Source organism: Plecotus auritus, assembly GCF_963455305.1.
Source record: "Plecotus auritus genome assembly, chromosome: 8".
Lineage (NCBI taxonomy): Eukaryota > Metazoa > Chordata > Mammalia > Chiroptera > Vespertilionidae > Plecotus > Plecotus auritus.
Window position 1 is genome coordinate 61,275,892 of NC_137782.1, and position 18,208 is coordinate 61,294,099.

General features: G+C 51.6%; 2 protein-coding genes across 2 annotated transcripts in view; one reads left to right on the forward strand and one right to left on the reverse strand.

Moving 5' to 3' along the window:
- The first annotated feature begins 28 nt into the window (after positions 1–28).
- Positions 29–1,084, forward strand: MMP24OS (MMP24 opposite strand). The gene is made up of 2 exons (XM_080683661.1): positions 29–121; positions 195–1,084. Exon 2 carries the CDS (start codon positions 198–200, stop codon positions 357–359), a length of 162 nt encoding a protein of 53 aa, XP_080539787.1. The 5' UTR covers positions 29–121; positions 195–197; the 3' UTR covers positions 360–1,084.
- A 670-nt stretch (positions 1,085–1,754) lies between these two features.
- MMP24 (matrix metallopeptidase 24) overlaps positions 1,755–18,208 on the reverse strand; it is a gene marked incomplete at its 5' end in the record, with an annotated part of 47,659 nt that continues 31,205 nt past the window's right edge. Inside the window, 5 exons of the mRNA XM_080683660.1 lie at positions 1,755–3,755; positions 5,726–5,992; positions 7,353–7,491; positions 9,453–9,667; positions 11,549–11,710. Coding sequence (XP_080539786.1) covers positions 3,418–3,755; positions 5,726–5,992; positions 7,353–7,491; positions 9,453–9,667; positions 11,549–11,710 — 1,121 coding nt within the window. The 3' untranslated portion in view covers positions 1,755–3,417. The remainder of the gene's footprint in view (positions 3,756–5,725; positions 5,993–7,352; positions 7,492–9,452; positions 9,668–11,548; positions 11,711–18,208) is intronic.

The window sequence follows — 18,208 nt, forward strand, 5'->3', positions numbered from 1 at the left end:
CTCAGGAGGCCGGAGGGTGGTGACGTCACGGCGATAGCTCCTCCCAGCGCAGCTGCGCAGGCGAGCGGAACGTGGAGGCTGGCGCTGGGATTGTCGAGACCCGCTGCTCCCGCCGCGCGAGGTGAGGGCCTGAGCGGGGCAGGGAAGGGGGCCGTAGGGCTGGCCAAACACCTGACGGACTTCTACTCCTGCAGACCATGGGCGCTCAGCTGAGCGGCGGCGAGGGCGCCGCGGGGCCGGCACAGCCCCAACCCCAGCCCGCGGCGCCGGAGGGTCCTGAGCGGCCTGGGCCCGAGCCCAGCCCCTGGGGGCCCCTAGACGACGTGCGCTTCCTCATCGCCTGCACCTCCTGGTACTGACTCCGCCCCCCGAGTCACCGCTCACCGCCTGTTCTGTTCACCTCGCCTGGTCCGGCACTGTGGTCTATCCCCACCGCCCGATGTCTCTCTCAGCCTATTCCCTCACGCCCCCACGCCGCAGCCCCATCGGCGCCCCAGAGACGAGGATTGAGGAAGTCGAGGGGCCTGGAAGGAAGTCCTGGCAGAGCTGCCTCCACAGCAGCGCCTTGGGACACCTCGAAATTGTTCGCTCCCCACCCTACACCCAAACCACCTCAGCTTTCCGGCTCACCCGCACCCCACAGCTCCAGCCATCTGGGTCCTGGCTCAGCCAAAACCAGGCTAGGGTTCTTGGTAAGACCCTAAAGCTACTGACCTCACCTCACCTCACTTGTTCCTTATTGCTGAGAACTCAGCTCCTGCTTTTGTTCGTGGTCATTGTACGATGTGCCTTGACTTCAGAGAAGACCTTGCTGCAGTGACTTCCTGAACTCCTAGGGGAGGTTGCTCCTCCAGCCTGGATCCCAGTGAGGCATTATCATGCCGCATTTCTGGGACCCTAGTTACAATGGGCCTCTTGGAGAGAGGGGATGTGTGATTGCTGGGCTTGCAGATGAGATGAATGGGGCAGTTCCTGGACACCCCAAAGTACCCTGTTTCCCTTCTCCCAGAAGCTTCTTAGACCACTCTCAGAACCTGTTCCTCTTTCCCACATCCAAGGGAAATGACAGACTCTGTATTTTTGTTTTATTTAGAAATGATTTAAAAAACATTATACAAAGGCTGATCAGTTTAAAATGTGACAGACACTGAAATGCTGTGATGTTCCCCAGGCTGAGGGGAAGCTGGGCTCTGGGGCCTCCAGTGCTTTGCCCCTCTGTCTGTTCTGTCCTGGGGTGATGGACAAACAGATGATCACAAGGCAGGATAATCCGAGTTTGGAAGCCTCCAGGCTGAGCCCTCTCTGGGTCTAGCCTTGCATCCCTCACATCTGCAGCCTGGGTTGCCTGCCTCCATCTCCTGCTCTTTCTCAGCTGACCTTGGTAGTACTAGGAGCCAACGGGAGCCTGTGGGGCCTAGAGCGTTCAAGAAGTGAGAGCACCAACCTGAGGAGTGGAGAGGGACCAGGAAGGGGGAGAAGGGAGGCCAGGAAAAGATGGATAAAAGAGACACTTCTGATCTCATCTTGGACCTTAGAGGGGTCCACAGGTGGAGACCAAGGCCCAGCCAGCTCACTGGATGGCCTGGGCATGTAACAACCTCTCTGTGCTTCATTTGAGGGCGTGATGAAAATTACCCTTGGCCTCCCAGGGCCTACACTAGTTTCATGTGAGTGGACAGGTGTGAGCTAATAAAGTGCTTTGCAAAGTATAAAACAGTGTACAAACCTATGAATCACTAATATCTCCGCAGTTGTTCCCCACCCGCCCCAGGGAGCCCGCCCTTGGCCAAAATGAGAAGAAGGAAAAAAAAAAAAAACACCCAGAAAGATAATGACAGGGAACACAGTGGAGCCAAATAGGTGTCTCTGGGACAAGAGATTTTGCTTTAGACAGCGCCCAGGGCAGCAGAAGTCCCTGTCTCCTACAGGTTAAGCTGACCCAAAGATCAGAGGTCACAGGGTGGGGGCAAGGTCCTTGTAGGCTCAGAGGGCCAGGGTGGCAGCATCCTGAAGACTGATACCACCTCCTGGATTTGGCAGAGAGCCAGCGGGCATCACCGAACCCATTGGTCTTGCCCAGGGCTTCTCAGTGATAAGCAGGGCTGCCTCCACTGGGTTGGAGTGAGGCAAGCTGAGCCCTAGGAATTCCTGCCAGAGACAGTGTAGGTTGGGCCCCTAGGCTTAGGGCCACTACCCATTGGTGGTGCTCTTTTCCAAAGAGCAATGCAGGAAGATGGCCTAGTGAGCCGGGTTAGCAAGGGCCAAGCTCATGATATGAACACTGGTTCTGGTCTGAGGAATCAAGTGGGCCTCAGGGTAGTTGGGGGGGGGGTATGGGCTCTGAGCACTTGAGAAGGCTGCCCTGACTCCCTTACCCAAGGCCATGAGGATGTTGGCCTGGAGCCATTTCTGCTCATATAACTAGTCAGGCTGAGCCCCCAGGCCACAAGCTACAGGCTGGAGTGCTGCTAGAGACTGGGAATGGGGAGAAAGTAAGGAGAGTGGAGGATGGTCACAAAGATCAGCCTCCAGAAATAGGGTCAGCTTCTGCCCCAGTGCTTTAGCCTCATGAGGAGGGCCTGGCTCCTGGGGTGTCTGGGTGTTAGAGTGGCCTTAGCAGCACCTTGGTCCTTATCACCTGGGGCATGGCCTGTTACCTGGCCTCATCACCAAGACAGTCACCTCTAATTCACCTAAAGCCTCAAGCAGCCTTTGCAGAATGGGACTTTAAACAGTAGAGACAGGACATTTAAATGTTCAAGATGTGACAGCTGGGTCCTTGTGAGACCCGGCTGGGCCACAGCCCTGCCTGCAGCATGTGACCCTAAACCCTGGGTCTCAGAGGAGACCCTGATGTGTGGAGCAGGTTTCCTGAGGGATCTGCTGCATGCCAGCAGGGGAAACCCATCTTGTTGCCCACTGTTGGCAGCAGGGGTCCTGTAGCCTTGGAGAACAGTGGGGTGGGGGCGGGGAGACATCTGACCAGCAGGTGTTGGCAAAGAGGGACCAGGACTGGTGGCTTCTCCCAGATGGGACAGAGAGCACTAGTGCTGGCTTCCCACAGAAGGTGCTGGGTCCAGCCAGGAACCAAGCTGTGGCGTCTCATGGACACCACAGGATGCAGTGACCACAGGGCCTCCACCTGGCATGGGGCCTGGCCTATTCCCTTGAGTAGGGTGCAGTTTACCCAGGACAGAAGGCTGGCATCTGGGTGCCAGGCACCCACCCTGGGGCACAGCTGCCATCACTCCCTGCCCCACGTTCATCCTAGGCCAATGCGCCCACCACTTCAACTACATGACCCCTAGCCTAGGGCCCTGCTGGCTCCAGTGGGCAGTGACCAGAGCTGCCCCTCAGACCTTGGTGAGGAAGGGCCTGACTGGCCAGACTGAGTGGACAGAGAGGGCTCTAAGCTGCTCACACCCACTCCTGGACTGGCCGCTTATAGTAGGTGACAGGCTGAGGGCCTGCCTTGTTCTTGAACTGGAAGATGGTGTAGACCAGCACCAGGATGCAGAGGGACAGAATGCAGGGGATGACCACAGCCACCGCATTCACAGAGCCTGGCATGTCGTTGATGGTCACCATGATGTCCACGTCGTCCTGGGGCAGCCGACGCTCCTTGCGCCGTTCCACCTCTTTCTGGTTGCAGCCCATCCAGTCACGCAAGATGTTGCGTGGGTAGCCAGGCTCCACACTCAGTTTCTGGTTGTCAAACTTCCAGTAGTCCCGGCCCTTGTAGAAATAGGTGTAATCTGCAGAAACACAGCCCGGCATCACCACCACTCCCAGACACTTCCCTGCGCCTGCATGAGAGGGCGGAAGGTGCTGTGGCTGTGTGGAGGGGCACCTCTCCCACCTGGGGGAGTCACAGAGGAGCTCTGAAGGAGGGGTGGGCTTGTGAGGTGGTGGGAGCAGGGTGTTGGCACACTTGGAGGTGGGGAAGCACAGTGCTTGGCACATCCTGCAAATAGTGTGTCTGGGTTGTGGAGTACCGCCTGCATGGCTGCAGAGATGAGCACCCAGGACCTGGAGCAGCCCACCCCGTATTCTCAAAGGTTCTGGGGAGCCATAGAGGGGCTTTAAGTCAAATTGGTAAATTCAATTTGTGCCTCCCAGACTGGACCCTTCTCAGCCTGGGGCCATAGCTCTGTCACACTGTCCCCACAGGCACCCTCACATGGGTCAGATCAAGCCCCTAACTTAGGGCTTGGACAGCGTGGTCTCCATAGCTCTAGTGCCTCAGTCCAGCTCCTGCCTGAGCCAAGGGAGGCAGGGAGCAAGATTTTTCCTCTTGACAGCAGACACCACCTCTTGGCAATTATTATGGATTTTTTTGTGGGGGCTTGGCATACATCACTTCGCAACACTGATTACAAGATTTCTGGGACCCTTCTAGGGGAGGGGCTGGAAGTAAAGAAGGCAGCAAACCTGGGGGGCCACCCCAAGGCTCCCAGCAACAGCCTTAGCAGTGAGCCAGTCCACAGATCCAAAGCAACGCACTCCGACTCTCATTGGCCGGTTCCCCACCCTGGCTGGGACGTTCATTGGCCAAAGTCTTTGATGTCATCTGTTTCTGAGGCTCCCCAGAAAGCGAGACCACGTGTGTAAAGCATTAGGTACACAGGAGAGCCACCAGATAGCTGCTCTGTCCCTGGGGCTGTTGGCTTTCTTACCAGTGATATCAGAGTCCTTCCCAATGACCGCTAAAGTGGCCCCCTCTGCCTAGTTGCTTTCTCACAGCATTTCTTTCCCTTACAGCATTTGTTGTTATCTTATTTTTCTGCTCCTAGCCTGAGAGACAGGATGCAATGCAAGTCTTGTTCTCTGCTCCATCTTCAGCCCTCCCACACAACCTGGTTCTAAGTAATTATTGTGGAGTAAATCTGTCATTCCATATAAACTAAAACACATCAACAAGATGACAATGATGATAGCAGCTAAAGCAGATGGCATGGGCCACGTGCTAGACATTGGTCTAAGTCAGTGGTCGGCAAACTGCGGTTCGCAAGCCACATGTGACTCGCGAGCCGCGGTTTGCCGCTCTGTTGACTAATGAGTTTGCCGACCACTGGTCTAAGGTGCTCTACATAATTTATTTAATTCTTACAAAATCCTGTGAGGTAGGTATTATTATCTCCATTTTATAGATGAGGAAACTGAGAAACAAAGTGATTTGCCCAAACTCATAGTAAGTGGTGGAGATGGGATGTGAAACCAGCCAGGCTGTGCTTTTGACCATATCAGTGGAGATGTATTCAACAGACATTTATGATACCTACTCTGTACCTGACAAGACCCAGCCTCTTCTTGAGAAGTTCCTACTCTGGCCTCTAGGAGGAGCTTAGAAAATGTCTCGTAAATAAAGAAGGCTTCTCTCTTCACCTCCCTGCCCTCAAACCCTGGGAAAAAGCACCTTTGAACCACCATATCATTGCTTTTCAGATTTGATAACTCAAGGAACTCCTGGAGTACACCTGAGCCCATGAGGAATGCTGTTTGAAGGAATGAAGTCAGTCTATGAAAACATCTCTCAATGGAGAATCATCCCTGAAGATAAGAAATTGTGACTTGGTAGCTGGTAAGAGAATTTTACTGTGTGAACATGGGTGGATATGAGGCAGTTGTCTTTGCTCTCAGGCAGTGTTTCTCAAACCTGGATACCCTGAGAGTGTGCCCAAGGGCTTTGCTGAGACCCCTCCCACCCTGCCGGGCCCATACATACATCCTTCCTTGCTGATGAAGGCCCCTTGGGGAGCCTGTGGGATGCCCTTCCACACGGTGATGGGCTTGGGGTAGCCAGGGTCTGTGGCCCGCCGCTCCTCGCTGTAGCGCCAGTACTGCTCGCCTTTGAAAAAATAGGTCTTGCCCACGGGTTCCCAGCGCAGAGCCGTGTCAATGCCTTCTCTGGGCAGACAGCTGCCCAGCTCCCCCAGGCTGTGGGGGTACCCAGGCTCCACCGTCACCTCCTTAAACACCCAGTACTTGTCACCTGTGGCCAAGAGAAGCCCAGGATCAGCCTTCCCCAGTCACTCAATGCCAGAGGTTGTGGCTAGTGCCACTTGCCCATCTTATTCGGGGACTGAAGTCATTCATAGAGCCAGAGTACAACAGGGAAACAGCCCTAGGCCTGCTTGATACCCTCAGTAGAAGACTGGGGCCTCTTGGCCCAGGCAAACTGTAGGGGGCAAGAGGCCAGAAGCCAATCACAGATCCTGGACAACTCACTCCATGTTGCCCAGGCTCCGCGTTTCGCCCTCTGTGACTTGTTCCTTTCTCCTCTCTGGGTGATCTCAGCCACTCGTACACACTAGTGTTCCTTGCTCCCCGCTTCCACCAATGACACCCAACTCTGAGGCTCTAGCCCATAGCCACTCTCTCAGTGGACTGAGCACCAGACCCAGGTATCCTGATGGCCCATCTGCCTCCGGGCATTTCCAAATTGGCTTTCCAGAGTTCCTCATCTCCACCACAGGGGGCGCCCTCCCTCATCACCTTTCAGCCTCCCAGAGTCCTGGCATCACCTTTGGCCCTCGTTCCTCCTCCTCTAGCTGTCTTTAGCCTCCCTGCTATGGGCCTTGCAGACATCACTCTCCTCAGCTCCAGCAACCATTTCAGAAATGGCCTCCCGCCTCTGCACCTGCTCTCTGGTTCTCTGTGTGCTGACAAACATTCAGTGAATTTCCAGTGTTGCCCTAAGAGATCAATATTAAATTCTGGCCTGGCAAACAAGGCTCTTCAGGCCTCTCCCCAGAAAACTACCTTTCCAGGCCACTTCTCACAGCTTTCCGATGTCCACACGTGCACATCCCCACACTCCTCCTTTGCCCATGCTGTTCCTTCCCCCTTGGAATGCGTTCCTTGCTTCTCACTAACTGTCTGGATCTTATCTGACCCAGGTCAAGAAGTGAAACCACCTAGCACAGGATGGGCTCGGGGAGGGCACAGGGTGGCATGCTGCACATGTTAAGCCCCCCTTCCCCTTCCCTGACTGTTCCAGCCTCTGGGCTGTGTGGCCTCCTCCCTCTGGGTCACTGATAGGGTGGCCTTCCATGGAGCACTGATGGTCTTCAATGGCCTGAACAACCCTCTACTTCATGTGGCTGAGGCTTGTCACCCACCAACTTTGACACATACAGACCCTTAACAATCACTCCTTGACTTGATTTCCCCAAATTGTGCATTGTCTGCCTGAAGGATCTGTCCTTTCAAATGTCAGTGTCTCTGTTAGGGCTAGGAGGACCATTGGAGTACATCTGCCTCCCACCTCACTTTCTCCAAGTTCACAGATGAAAAAAGGGGATCCCGAGGACAGGGAACCATCCCAAGTCCCTCAGCATAGGCCACATTACCTTTGAAGAAGACAAATCTTCCATCAGCCCTTTCATAGGCTGCATCTATGCGGGCAGGCAGGCCCTTCCAGAACTGCTCGATCTGCATGGGGTAACCCTCCTGCACCCGATTATTGCGCAGGCGCCAGAACCAGCGATCCTAGGGGTTAAGGAGAAGAGAGGAAGAAGCATAACCTGTGAACCCAGAGCTCAGCCCAAACCACCCAATACCTTCCCCTGGGCCCAGCCTTGAAACCCTTGTCAAGTCTGTCCATTTACTGCTTCTACCTTTCAAAGCCCTGTGAGGAAGACAGGCTGCTCATTAACTCTTTTTAAGTAAGCCTCCTTAAAGGTGCAGCCTGAGACAGAGTAGACAGGTCTGATGGGGGAAGAGATGTGGAGGAGCAGAAGGGATGGTGCCAGGGCCTGGAGTAGCCACATGAGGGTAGCAGAGAGTCACTGACATCAGCCGAGCCACTCCTGAGTCATTGAGCCTGGGCAGAGTGCCCTCCTCATATATGGCCGGCTCCATCCAGCAGGGCAAGGACCATGAGAAGCAAACCCTCTTTTGCTTGGGGGAATTCCCCCAAGACCTGGGTGTGAATTCAGGTTCCTCCACTTACAGCTGCATGACCTTGGGCATAGTACTTAAAGAGCCTCACCTGCAAATGGGGGAATAATGAGGGATCAGATGAGAGAATGCAGGCAAAGTGCCTAGAACAGTAGGGGACACATAATCGATGTTGAATAAATGGCAGATCAATAGGCCAAGAGTGTGAGAAAAGCCCTCCTCTTCATACTGGTGCCTTGCCTCACTGCAGCCCCTGGCTGGTAGGCATACTGGGCAAGGTCTATAACCTCCCAGGACCTCAGTTTTCTTATGTGTGAGGATAATAAAACCCAGACTTGCCTAGGAACTGTTCAGTTGGAAGATCCAAGAGTACAGAAAAATGAATGTGATTCGTAAAAGATGGTACAAAAACTAGAAAAGGTTTTTCAAAGGACTTTCACATCCAGTTTGTTTAAACCTTATTTTGACTTTCACAACTCTTGTTAAGTTGATATGAGATATACAGGGTCTTAAGGAATGCCAAGTGGGTGCCTAGAGCCACTCGGTGAGAGGCAGGCTGACCCAGAGTGCCTGATTCTTGCTCAGTGCTCAAAACTTGCTGGGGAGAACTCCACGAGGGGAGTGGGGAAGTCCTCTACTACCTCCCAGTGTGATGGAGACATGCTGCCCAGACCCCCTTCATTGGAGGGCTTACTGCCTCCGAGGCTGGGAGTGTGGTCAGCAGGCAGTTTTCAACTGTCAGCCTCTCAGGATGGCCTCTGCTTCAGAGAGTTTCCCCCAGGTCACATCCTTCCTTATCCAATGACTGAATGAGCCAGGGGGTATAAAGTTAGAGCCATTTGGAGCCCAATATGGGATAATTCTGACCAGCCAGCCTAGCTCCAGAGCCCCCTGTGAGGGTGGCTGAGTCTGCAATGGGCCTAATGGCTGCTTATAAATATCATCTTCCGCCCAGTCCTGCTTCCCTCTTACAGATGCTGATCCCAAAGGTACTCCCTCATTGAAGTCCTGCATTCCAAACATCATCTCAGAGCCTGCTTCCCTTAAAACACAATGCAACACACCAAGCAGGTTTCCCCACCAGTCAGCCCATGGCTAAGGTGATAGGACCAGACAGGTGACAAGATGTAGCCTGGCTTGCTTCCTGTCAGGCACGCCTCAGTACCAGCCTCTCAGCCCTGGCAGGATAGAGACAGACGCAGCCACCACTGTGCCAGCCCCTACTTCATACCCATGCATTATCTGATCTTCATACACCCTTCTTTAGGGGAATGACCCCTGGTTTTCAGATGGAGGAATTGAAGTCCAGAGAAGGGGGGCTGACTTGCTTAGTCACAGACCAGAAGCAAGTCTCCAACACTTTCAAGAGATAACCCCGGGGTCACCAATTCCCCCTCTCCCCCTTGATTCACTCACAGCACCAGGAAGAGATCCCGTGTTCTGGCCATTGGGCCGGCTCCCATTTAGGCCCCACAGCAGGCCGAAGCCTGCTCCATGGTGGGAAAGACATGGAAGGGGACCCCTGGAAGGTGCCCGTTGACTGGGCCTACCTTGAACACAAACATCTCGCCCCGGAAGAGAGCCACTGTGTTGAAGTTGCCATCACAGATGTTGGGCTTGGCACCGGGTGTGGATGGCCTGTCCCCAAGGGGTGGCCTAGGAGGCCTGGGCTGGCGCTCATGCTTCCTCTCAGACGGTGAATGGATCCTGCGGACAGGGAGCGTGGGGAGGGGCCTTGTGGGCTCCAGAGGCTCAGCTGGGGGTCCTGGAGAGAGGGGCTGCATCTTAGAAAGGGGCCAGCCATTCTCTGCCTCCCCATCACCTAGGCAGTCTGAGACAAGTCTGTCACACTCCAGCCTCCTGTACTCTCTCCCCATTTTTCATTCCCCAATCTTTGAGAAAATAGGTGAAAAATAACCATTAAATGAGAGTCTCATTTGTCCACCCTCAAATCTGGTATGTTCTCTTTCTTCTCTCCTTTTGTGAGAGAACAAGTCCCTTCTTAGGTTCAGTGTCCCATACCCTCTTCCTCTGCTCCCCTCCACACATGCTGGCCCACTTCCTCACTCCCCTTCATTCTTTATCCTGCTTCCTTATGACTTTGCCCCGTTACTCACTGCACTGCTCTGTCAAGATCACCAGTGGCCTCTATGTTGCCAGATTCAATGGTTACTTAGTTCAGACTTTGATGTGCATATGTATTCTTCAGGGATCTTGATAAAATGCAGATTATGACTCAGAGGATCTGGTGGGGCCTGAAATCCTGCAATTCTTTAAGCTCTCAGGTGATGCTCATGTTGTCTGAGGCCCACACTTGTAGCAAGATCATAGAAACCCTTTCCTCAAAACACTCTTTTTTCCAGAACCCAGCACTCTCCTGGTTTCCCTCCTACCTGAGGCTGTGCCTTCTCAGCCTCCTTTACTGGGAACCTTTCCTCATTCCCCCCTACTCGAAAGGTGCAGTAGCCCTGGGTCCTCTTCTTTTCTCTCTCTCTCTATTTTGGTCCCTAGCTCAGAGCTTCTCAACTTGGACTGCATAATAGGATCACCTGGGGAGTTTAAAAAACTCTTGATGCTCAGAAAGCACCCAGACCAATTAAAACCAAATCTCTGGGGTAAGGGTCTGGTATTGGTATTTTTTATTGAAAACTGAAGGTGATTCCAGTGGGCAGCCAGATTAAGAACCACCACTCTAAGTGATATCATCCAGTTCACAGCTTTAAAGACTCTCTCTTAGAGCTGTCCAATAGGATGTCCTGGGATGACAGAAATGTTCTATATCTGCACTGTCCAGTACAGTAGCCTCTCGCCACACCTGGCTACCGAACACTTGAAATGAGTGACTAGTTGTTAGTGTGACAGAGGAACTGAAAATTTTATTTTATTTAAGTCTAATTAAGATAAATTTCAATTTCAATATCCACATGTGGCTATATTGGACACCAAAGATTTCCAAATCAACATCCCAGCCCGATCTCTGAGCTACAGACTGGTCAGTCCTATGGCCCCACAATTACAAAAGCCAGAAACCTTGTTGTCATCCTCCTCACCCATATCTCATCTATCAGCAAATCCTGTCCATTCTATTTTCAAAATGCCTTCCAGTTACCACCTCCCCTGTCCAGTCCTCTTCAGCTTAGCCTATGGAGATCCTGCCTTAACCTTCCTTGTGTGGATCTTCTGGCTAGAGGTGGGACCCTTTGAAAGTGAACCTCAGGAGGCTAGAGGGAGGTGTGTGGAGGGGCAAGGCAAGAGAAAAGGAGTAGGTAGGCCTCTACTCACTTTTGTCCCTCCCAGTAGCATACCCTCGCCTATTTCCCAGGGTGAGGGCAAGGGGGATGGTGGGGGTGGGAGGTAGCTTGGCCCACTCTGGTTAAGCAAGGACATCTTCAGTCTCTAAAGGTCAGACAGCTGTCAGAGACACAGCAGCTATGTGGATGGATGGCAGTGCTCCCCCTTCCCTTCCCTTCCCTTCCCTTCCCTTCCCTTCCCTTCCCTTCCCTTCCCTTCCCTTCCCTTCCCTTTCCTTCCCTTCTCTTCCCTTCCCTTCCCTTCTCTTCCCCCTTCCCCCCTTCCCCGTGACAGGCAGGCAGCCACAGCCCAACCCCACAGTAGAAGTGGTGGCCCCCTCTCCCCTGCCACACACCGTAAATCTTCTGGATGCCCTGGAGATCATCCTGAGGCAGCTTGAAGTTGTGTGTCTCCATGTACTGGTAGAAGGGTGCCATGATGGCGCTGGGGTCGTTGGAGTGCTCCAATCCCAGTGCATGGCCCAGCTCGTGCACAGCCACCAGGAAGAGGTCATTCCCTGTGGAGAGGGGGATGGGGAGGTGCCCAGGGCACCCACTTAGATATCAGACTGTCAATCCATTAGGTTAGAAAACACCCATAGATTTCGTGCTAGGCCCCGTGCCGGACACTGGATCACACCCTGCCTTCCAGAACTCTTGACACAATGGGGGATAGAGAGGGAGAAACAAAATAAGTAAAACTAGTGTTCCAGGTGCTTTAATAGATGTCTATAGGGTCGAGTGAGGATATCAAGAAGGAGGAGTCATTTAAACTTGAAGGAAGGTGTTCCATGAAGCTTCATCAAGGTGAAGCATAAGTTGAGTGTTGAAAGATAAGAAGTTAGGAGAATGGATTCAGGGGGTAGGAGAGGAATATGGGTGGGGATGGCATTCCTGGCAGAGGGAAAGCTATAAACAAGATCCAGGGACAAGCAGTTTCATTCCACTTGGCTCTGGAACAAAGCACGAGGGGAGGGCCAGAGAGCGATGAGGTCAGCCAGGCTGGCAGCAGGCTATGATGCCATGCAAAGGAATTTGGATTGGCTTCTTGGCCAGTGGGGGGTTTAAGCAGGAGTGGGGGTGGTGACACAATGACATCACTCTGGCTGTGGTTGGAGGAAGGTTTAGAGGGCGGTGAGACCAGAGACAGCGGGATCAGAGGGGTCAGTTCGGAAGCTGTTCAAGGGCCCAGGTGAGAGATGAAAAGGGCCCGAGCGAAGGTGGAGGTAGTGGGACAGGCAGAGGGGAGTCCTGGGTGGTAGGTTGGAGGTCAGCTTCAGGAGACCCAGGGGCAGGCCGGGCTCTGGACCTGTGGCAGCTCTCAGTCCGGCAAGACCTCAGATCTAAACTGATCTATCGTCAAAATCAAAGATAGGGATTCAAATTTGAGTGAAAAACAAGGTCCAGGTGCTGAAAGTGGGGCATGGGGTATGAAGCTGAGGCAGCCACATAGCATAGTGGTCTTGAGCACATGCCTCTGAGTGGAGCAGATCACATTAATGCCCAGCTCTACCCCCACCAGCTGTGGGAACTTGGCCAGAAGGTCTACCCCCTTACCGTACGTAAGATAGGGAAGGTTGGTGCCTGGAATAAGCCCATTGACCAGAAGGGAAGCACAAGGCCTTTGGGGTTCCAGCAACCAGATCCTCTTAAAACCAACTCCCCTGATCAGGCCTGGGAACAGGGAAAGACCTGATTTGGGAGGAATTAAATAACCCTAACTTTGTGCAATAAATGCAAGGGGCTGGGAGTTGGGCAGGCTGTTGTTTCAGCAGTCCTGACTCCTGTCTGTCCAGTTATAGAGCCCTGCTTCCCTTGATCTCTGGCATTGGAATGACCTTGAGCCCTGCCTTTTACTGCCTAGCTTTAAGGCACGTTGCAGTCCATTCCTGCCACCTTGAAGTACAGGGGAGGCTGCCAGGAGCCCAGAAGGTTGTCAGGAGACATAGTGTCCACTCTGGCCCCAGTGTCACTAGCAAAGATATCCTACCCCAATGCAGCCAAGGGCCCTGTGAGGGTCATATGGGGTTGAGGATTGTCTCTGGACTTTCTGGCTAAAGTCTTGGGAAAAGAGAAGAACCCCATGGGGTGGACCCAGACACGTGCATGCCTGCTGCTCTGCTGACACCACTAGTTGTTTTTTTTTGTTTTTTTTTCCAGCATAGGGGGCATGGGCAAGATCAGCGCAAGGTTGGCCAAAAGCCTGGGGCTGCCTTCTGCTGGGGAAGGGCAAGCTGGCATGAGGAGGCCAGGCCGCCCCCAGTTCCTTCCTCAGGTCCTGGTCCCTCTGGCATCAGGAAAGGGTGAGCTCATCTCTGAGCTCCATCCCAAACAAAGAGCGGAAGGCAGCTCTGCTTCCTGGGGTCCAGTCTTGGCTCTGCTCCTAGCCTGCTCTTCCACCTGCGACAAGCTGTTCGGGCCACTGTCTCCTGACCAGGCTCTTCCTCGGGGATATCCACAAGGATCTCCGCTGGAAACCAGGGCACAGGGCTCCAAGCTCCTGGCCAGACTAAACCTTTGTCCCTAGCCTGTGTCTGTTACTCTGTGAGCCTCTGTGCCTGGGTCTCTGTAGACAACAGGAGTAAGTCCTTGAAGGAAAGGGCCTGTGGGTTTGATCCAGGGACCAAAAGGCAGAGAACTGGGGAACCGGCATCTTACTGCACAGAAACCCAAGAGACCTGCCCTGAGGAGATGGAAGGAGAGGGAACAGGAGGGGGAGAACTCCCTGGAGCGTGTGACGTGGAAAAGCAGAGGTATGGAGAAGACTCCACTGGTCAGAATGGCAGTTCCTGGGAGCCAGACTGCCATGAATCCCAGCACTTCCATGTCCTAGCAGGGTGACAGGTTAAATCTCTTTCTCTGTAAAATGAAGGGAATAATGGTACCATCATAAGAACTGAGGTGAAGATTAATGAGGCAAAATATGTAAAGCACTCATACAGGCTCCTGTCACAAAACTGTGACTGTTAATTAGCTAGGTCACATTGAGCTGTGTGTGAGGACCAGCATCCCCAATAGGGAGTATTCCTGTGGGCTGAGAGCTCAAAGCCTTGGGCCTCTTAGCAAGTATATACCTTGTTTGTGCCTCATTTCCTTCTCTTAGGACCTCCAAATTTGACGAGCTCCATTTGATTTATTCCTCCAACCCCCAAAAGTTTACAGAATTTCCCTTTGCCTGTATTCTTTTGCCAGTGCTATCTCCTCCACCTGGAATAGCCTTATTTCTTCAAAGTTCAGCTCAATGCCATATCTTATGGATTTCTCCCACTGGCAGTGAATTCTGCCTCCTCTGCACTCTACCAGTGGTTTATCTGAACTATCTCTATGGCACTGACCACTTTCTATTCTACATGATAGTATCTAGCACACACTCTCATTCATCCTCGGACTGTGAGCTCCTTGAGAGCAAGCTTTGTGTCTGACAGGGCTCGGTGACAGCAGTCAGGAGAGGACAGTGCCAAAAGTTCAATATTTTTTCAGGTGTGGTCCTTGGACCACCTGCAGCAGAACCACCTTGGGTGATTTTTAAAAATTCAGAGTCCTGGGTTCACACCTGGCTCTGCCACTAACCAACTGTGTGAATTTCTTAACCACATGAAACTTTACTTTCCTCATCTACAAAATGGAGATTATGATCCCTGCTGACTCTAGCTCCCAAGGTGGGGAAGAGTCACTGAAATAATTGCAAAAGGGCTCTACCCCGTGAATTGCTGGTCTGGATGACTCTTCCCATCTTGTCACCTTCCTTTGGGCTGGGCTCCCTCCCCAGCAGAGCTTAGTGAATTCTGCTGACTTCACTACTTGACTCATTGGAAAGAGTTGAGGACAGAAAGTACCTGGAAGCCGTCCCCAAGACCAGCTTAAGGCATGGTGGACTAGATAACCTTTCACCCAGACTCCAATGAGCTGGAGAATCAGAGTCACCTTTACCATCCAGAGGTTCTCCAGAGCAGTGGTCGCCAACTGGTGGTCCACGGAACATTGGTGGTCCGTGAGGTCCGAAAGGTTGGCGACTGCTGCTCCAGAGAGCCTTTTAAACACACAGATGGAGGAGATTATGATTCAGGAGTTTTGAGTTAGAGTTTAGGCAACTCCCCCCCCACCCCTTTTCAAAGTTTCTCAGGTAAACTTTTTAAAGGTTGGGTCAGGCTGACACACCTGAGCCAACCAGTCAACCTTAACATCACTAAAAGGGGGACAACCTGCATCACATGTGCTTCCCAATGTGATGGATTAGGGAGGACCAGCACCTCCTAGGAAGTATTCTTGCCAAAAAAGTGAACCTGAATCTGGCCTGTTGATCTAATTAATATTCAGGAAATATGGGGAAGAAAGAAAAGTTAAAAGTGAACCTGAATCTCGTCAAGCCAAATGACTATGCTCAGGAGAAGTGACCCAGTTTCTTTAATATATATGGTTGTTAGGCACAGGAAAAGGAATCAAGGTGACTTTTAAATTAAAAGGGCCTTATGAGACACATCAGTCTTGTATGATGTATGCATGGTGTTTGGATCCTGATGCAAGCAAACAACTATAAAAGACATTTTTGAAGTAACTTGAGAAAATGAACACAAACTGGGTATTTGATTTTAAGAAATTATTGTTAATTTTGTTGGGTTTGATAATTGATTTTTGTGGTTGTGTAAAGTTATCAGAGGTACTGATATACACCTAAGTATTTACAGGTGAAATGATTATGCCTGGGATTTTCTTTAAAATACCTTAGCCAAGCCCTGCCTGCATGGTTGAGATTCAGTCTATGAATCAGGAGGTCAGGGTTCAATTTCTGGTGAGGGCACATGCCCGGGTGGTGAGCTCGGTCCCCGGTGGGGGGCGTGCAGGAGGCAGCCAATCAATGATTCTCTCTCATCATTGACGTTTCTATCTCTCTCTCTCCATCTCCCTCCCTCTCTGAAATTAAAAAAACAAACAAACAGAAAAAAAACCTCAGCCAAAAAATAAAAGTGTGTGAGGGGAGAGGGGAGATAAAATAGGAATGACATAATGTTGATAATTGTTGTTGCAGGGTAATGGGTGCCTGGGGGTTCATATTGTCATTCTCTCTACTTTTGTGAATTTGAAATTTTCCATATTGGAAATTTAGAATAGAGAAGAAAGCCAGTAAACAAAAGTTCCCAGGAGAACGCTGCTCCCTCCCTCCCTCCCTGAGTTTACGTGGAAATTAAACAAGACAATATACAGGTGCTCAGTAAATCTTGGTTCCTAGCCTTCCCTTTCAAAAGCCGTCCTAGGGCAGTTGGTGCCTTTCCAGCTTGCCAGCCAGCTATTACTGTGGTTATGAGAGGCATCTGGATAGGTCATGCTTGGTTTTCCAGAGCATAGAAAAGCCTTGACTCTTGTCCAAAGAAGACATTGGCTACCTTGGAATTTCTATCAGAACCAGCAGTCATTCATCAGGATGGGGTGGGACAGACAGGAAGGTGCTGGGATGGTCTCAACTCCTTCCCACCCACACCACCAGCAATGCTTAGGCTTTTAAGATTGGGTCCAAGGTCTCCAACAGCAAGGAGTGGATCTGGGAAATGCAAACCCCAGAGCTGAGAAGGGGAGGGCAGAGAAGGAGGAGTGTCTTCCCGGTGCTTCCTGGACAACAACCTTTTAGGATTTCCTTTATCTCTATCAGGGCTATAACTTAAAATCTCACAAGCTGGCATATAACTGGAGCTAAAAATGTTCTTTTTCTTCTCTTCACACCTTATCAGTTAGCACAGACCACCATCCCTTGACACGGATCCAAGAATAAGAATGAGATAAAGAACAGGAGTTCTGAAAGCCAGGAAACCACATCCAGGACAAAGGGAAGGGACACTGGGGCAGAGGAAATGGAGCTAGGTCGGAAAGAGGACAGGGGGCAAAGAGAAATTGGATTTATAATTTTGCCTGGGCTGAGCTTTGGCCAAACCACCTCCTGAACCACCCTTTGAAGGATGAGCCAAGAGTTGATGATCCCTGATCCATGCAAAGATAGGTACAAATTTTTCTCAAGGAGGTCATCCCCATTTACAAACGCGAGGCACAGCTTCTGAGGAAATGGGTTTTAAAGTCTGCTCTCAGCGCCCTAACTGGTTTGGCTCAGTGGATAGAGCATCGGCCTGCGAACTGAAAGGTCCCGGGTTTGATTCCGGTCAAGGGCATGTACCTTGGTTGCGGGCACATCCCCAGCAGGGGGTGTGCAGGAGGCAGCTGATCGATGTTTCTCTCTCATCGATGATGTTTCTAACTCTCTATCCCTCTCCCTTCCTCTCTGTAAAAAATCAATAAAATATATTAAAAAAATAAATAAATAAAGTCTGCTCTCAGCCTGAGCTTTGCCAAGGAAAAGGAATGCAAAAGGAATGCCCAGCGTTTCCCAAACTTGCCTAGGCATAAGCATGAGAATCTCCAGAGGGAGGGCCTGGAATCCATGTTTATGACAAAAGACCTGGTTGAGTCTTATGATCAGGCAAGTTAAGGACACTCTGGGGTTGGAGACAGTGTTTCTTGAGGTGATGGAACCCCTGCATCAGAAGGATTTTATCAGACTACATGCAGATTCCCAGGCCCAGAATCAGAGAATCAGAATAGCAAAAGGTTAGGGGCCTGGAGCCTGGAGTCTGCATTCTTTAAAAAAGGTTTCTAGCCGAAACCGGTTTGGCTCCGTGGATAGAGCGTCGGCCTGGGGACTCAAGGGTCCCGGGTTCAATTCCGGTCAGGGGCATGTGCCTTGGTTGCGGGCGCGTCCCCGGTGGGGGGTGTGCAGGAGGCAGCTGATTGATGTTTCTCTCTCATCGATGTTTCTGGCTCTCTGTCCCTCTCCCTTCCTCTCTGTGAAATATCAATAAAATATATTTAAAAAAAAAAAAGGTTTCTAGGTGATTTGGGTGTGCTATGGAGTCATAATGCTCAGGTTCAAAGCCTTATTTCATCATTCACCAACTATGGGACCTTGGGTAGGTGACCTAATATTCCTCTATATAGTTTACCTATCTGTAAAATGGGGGTAGTAATATATATAG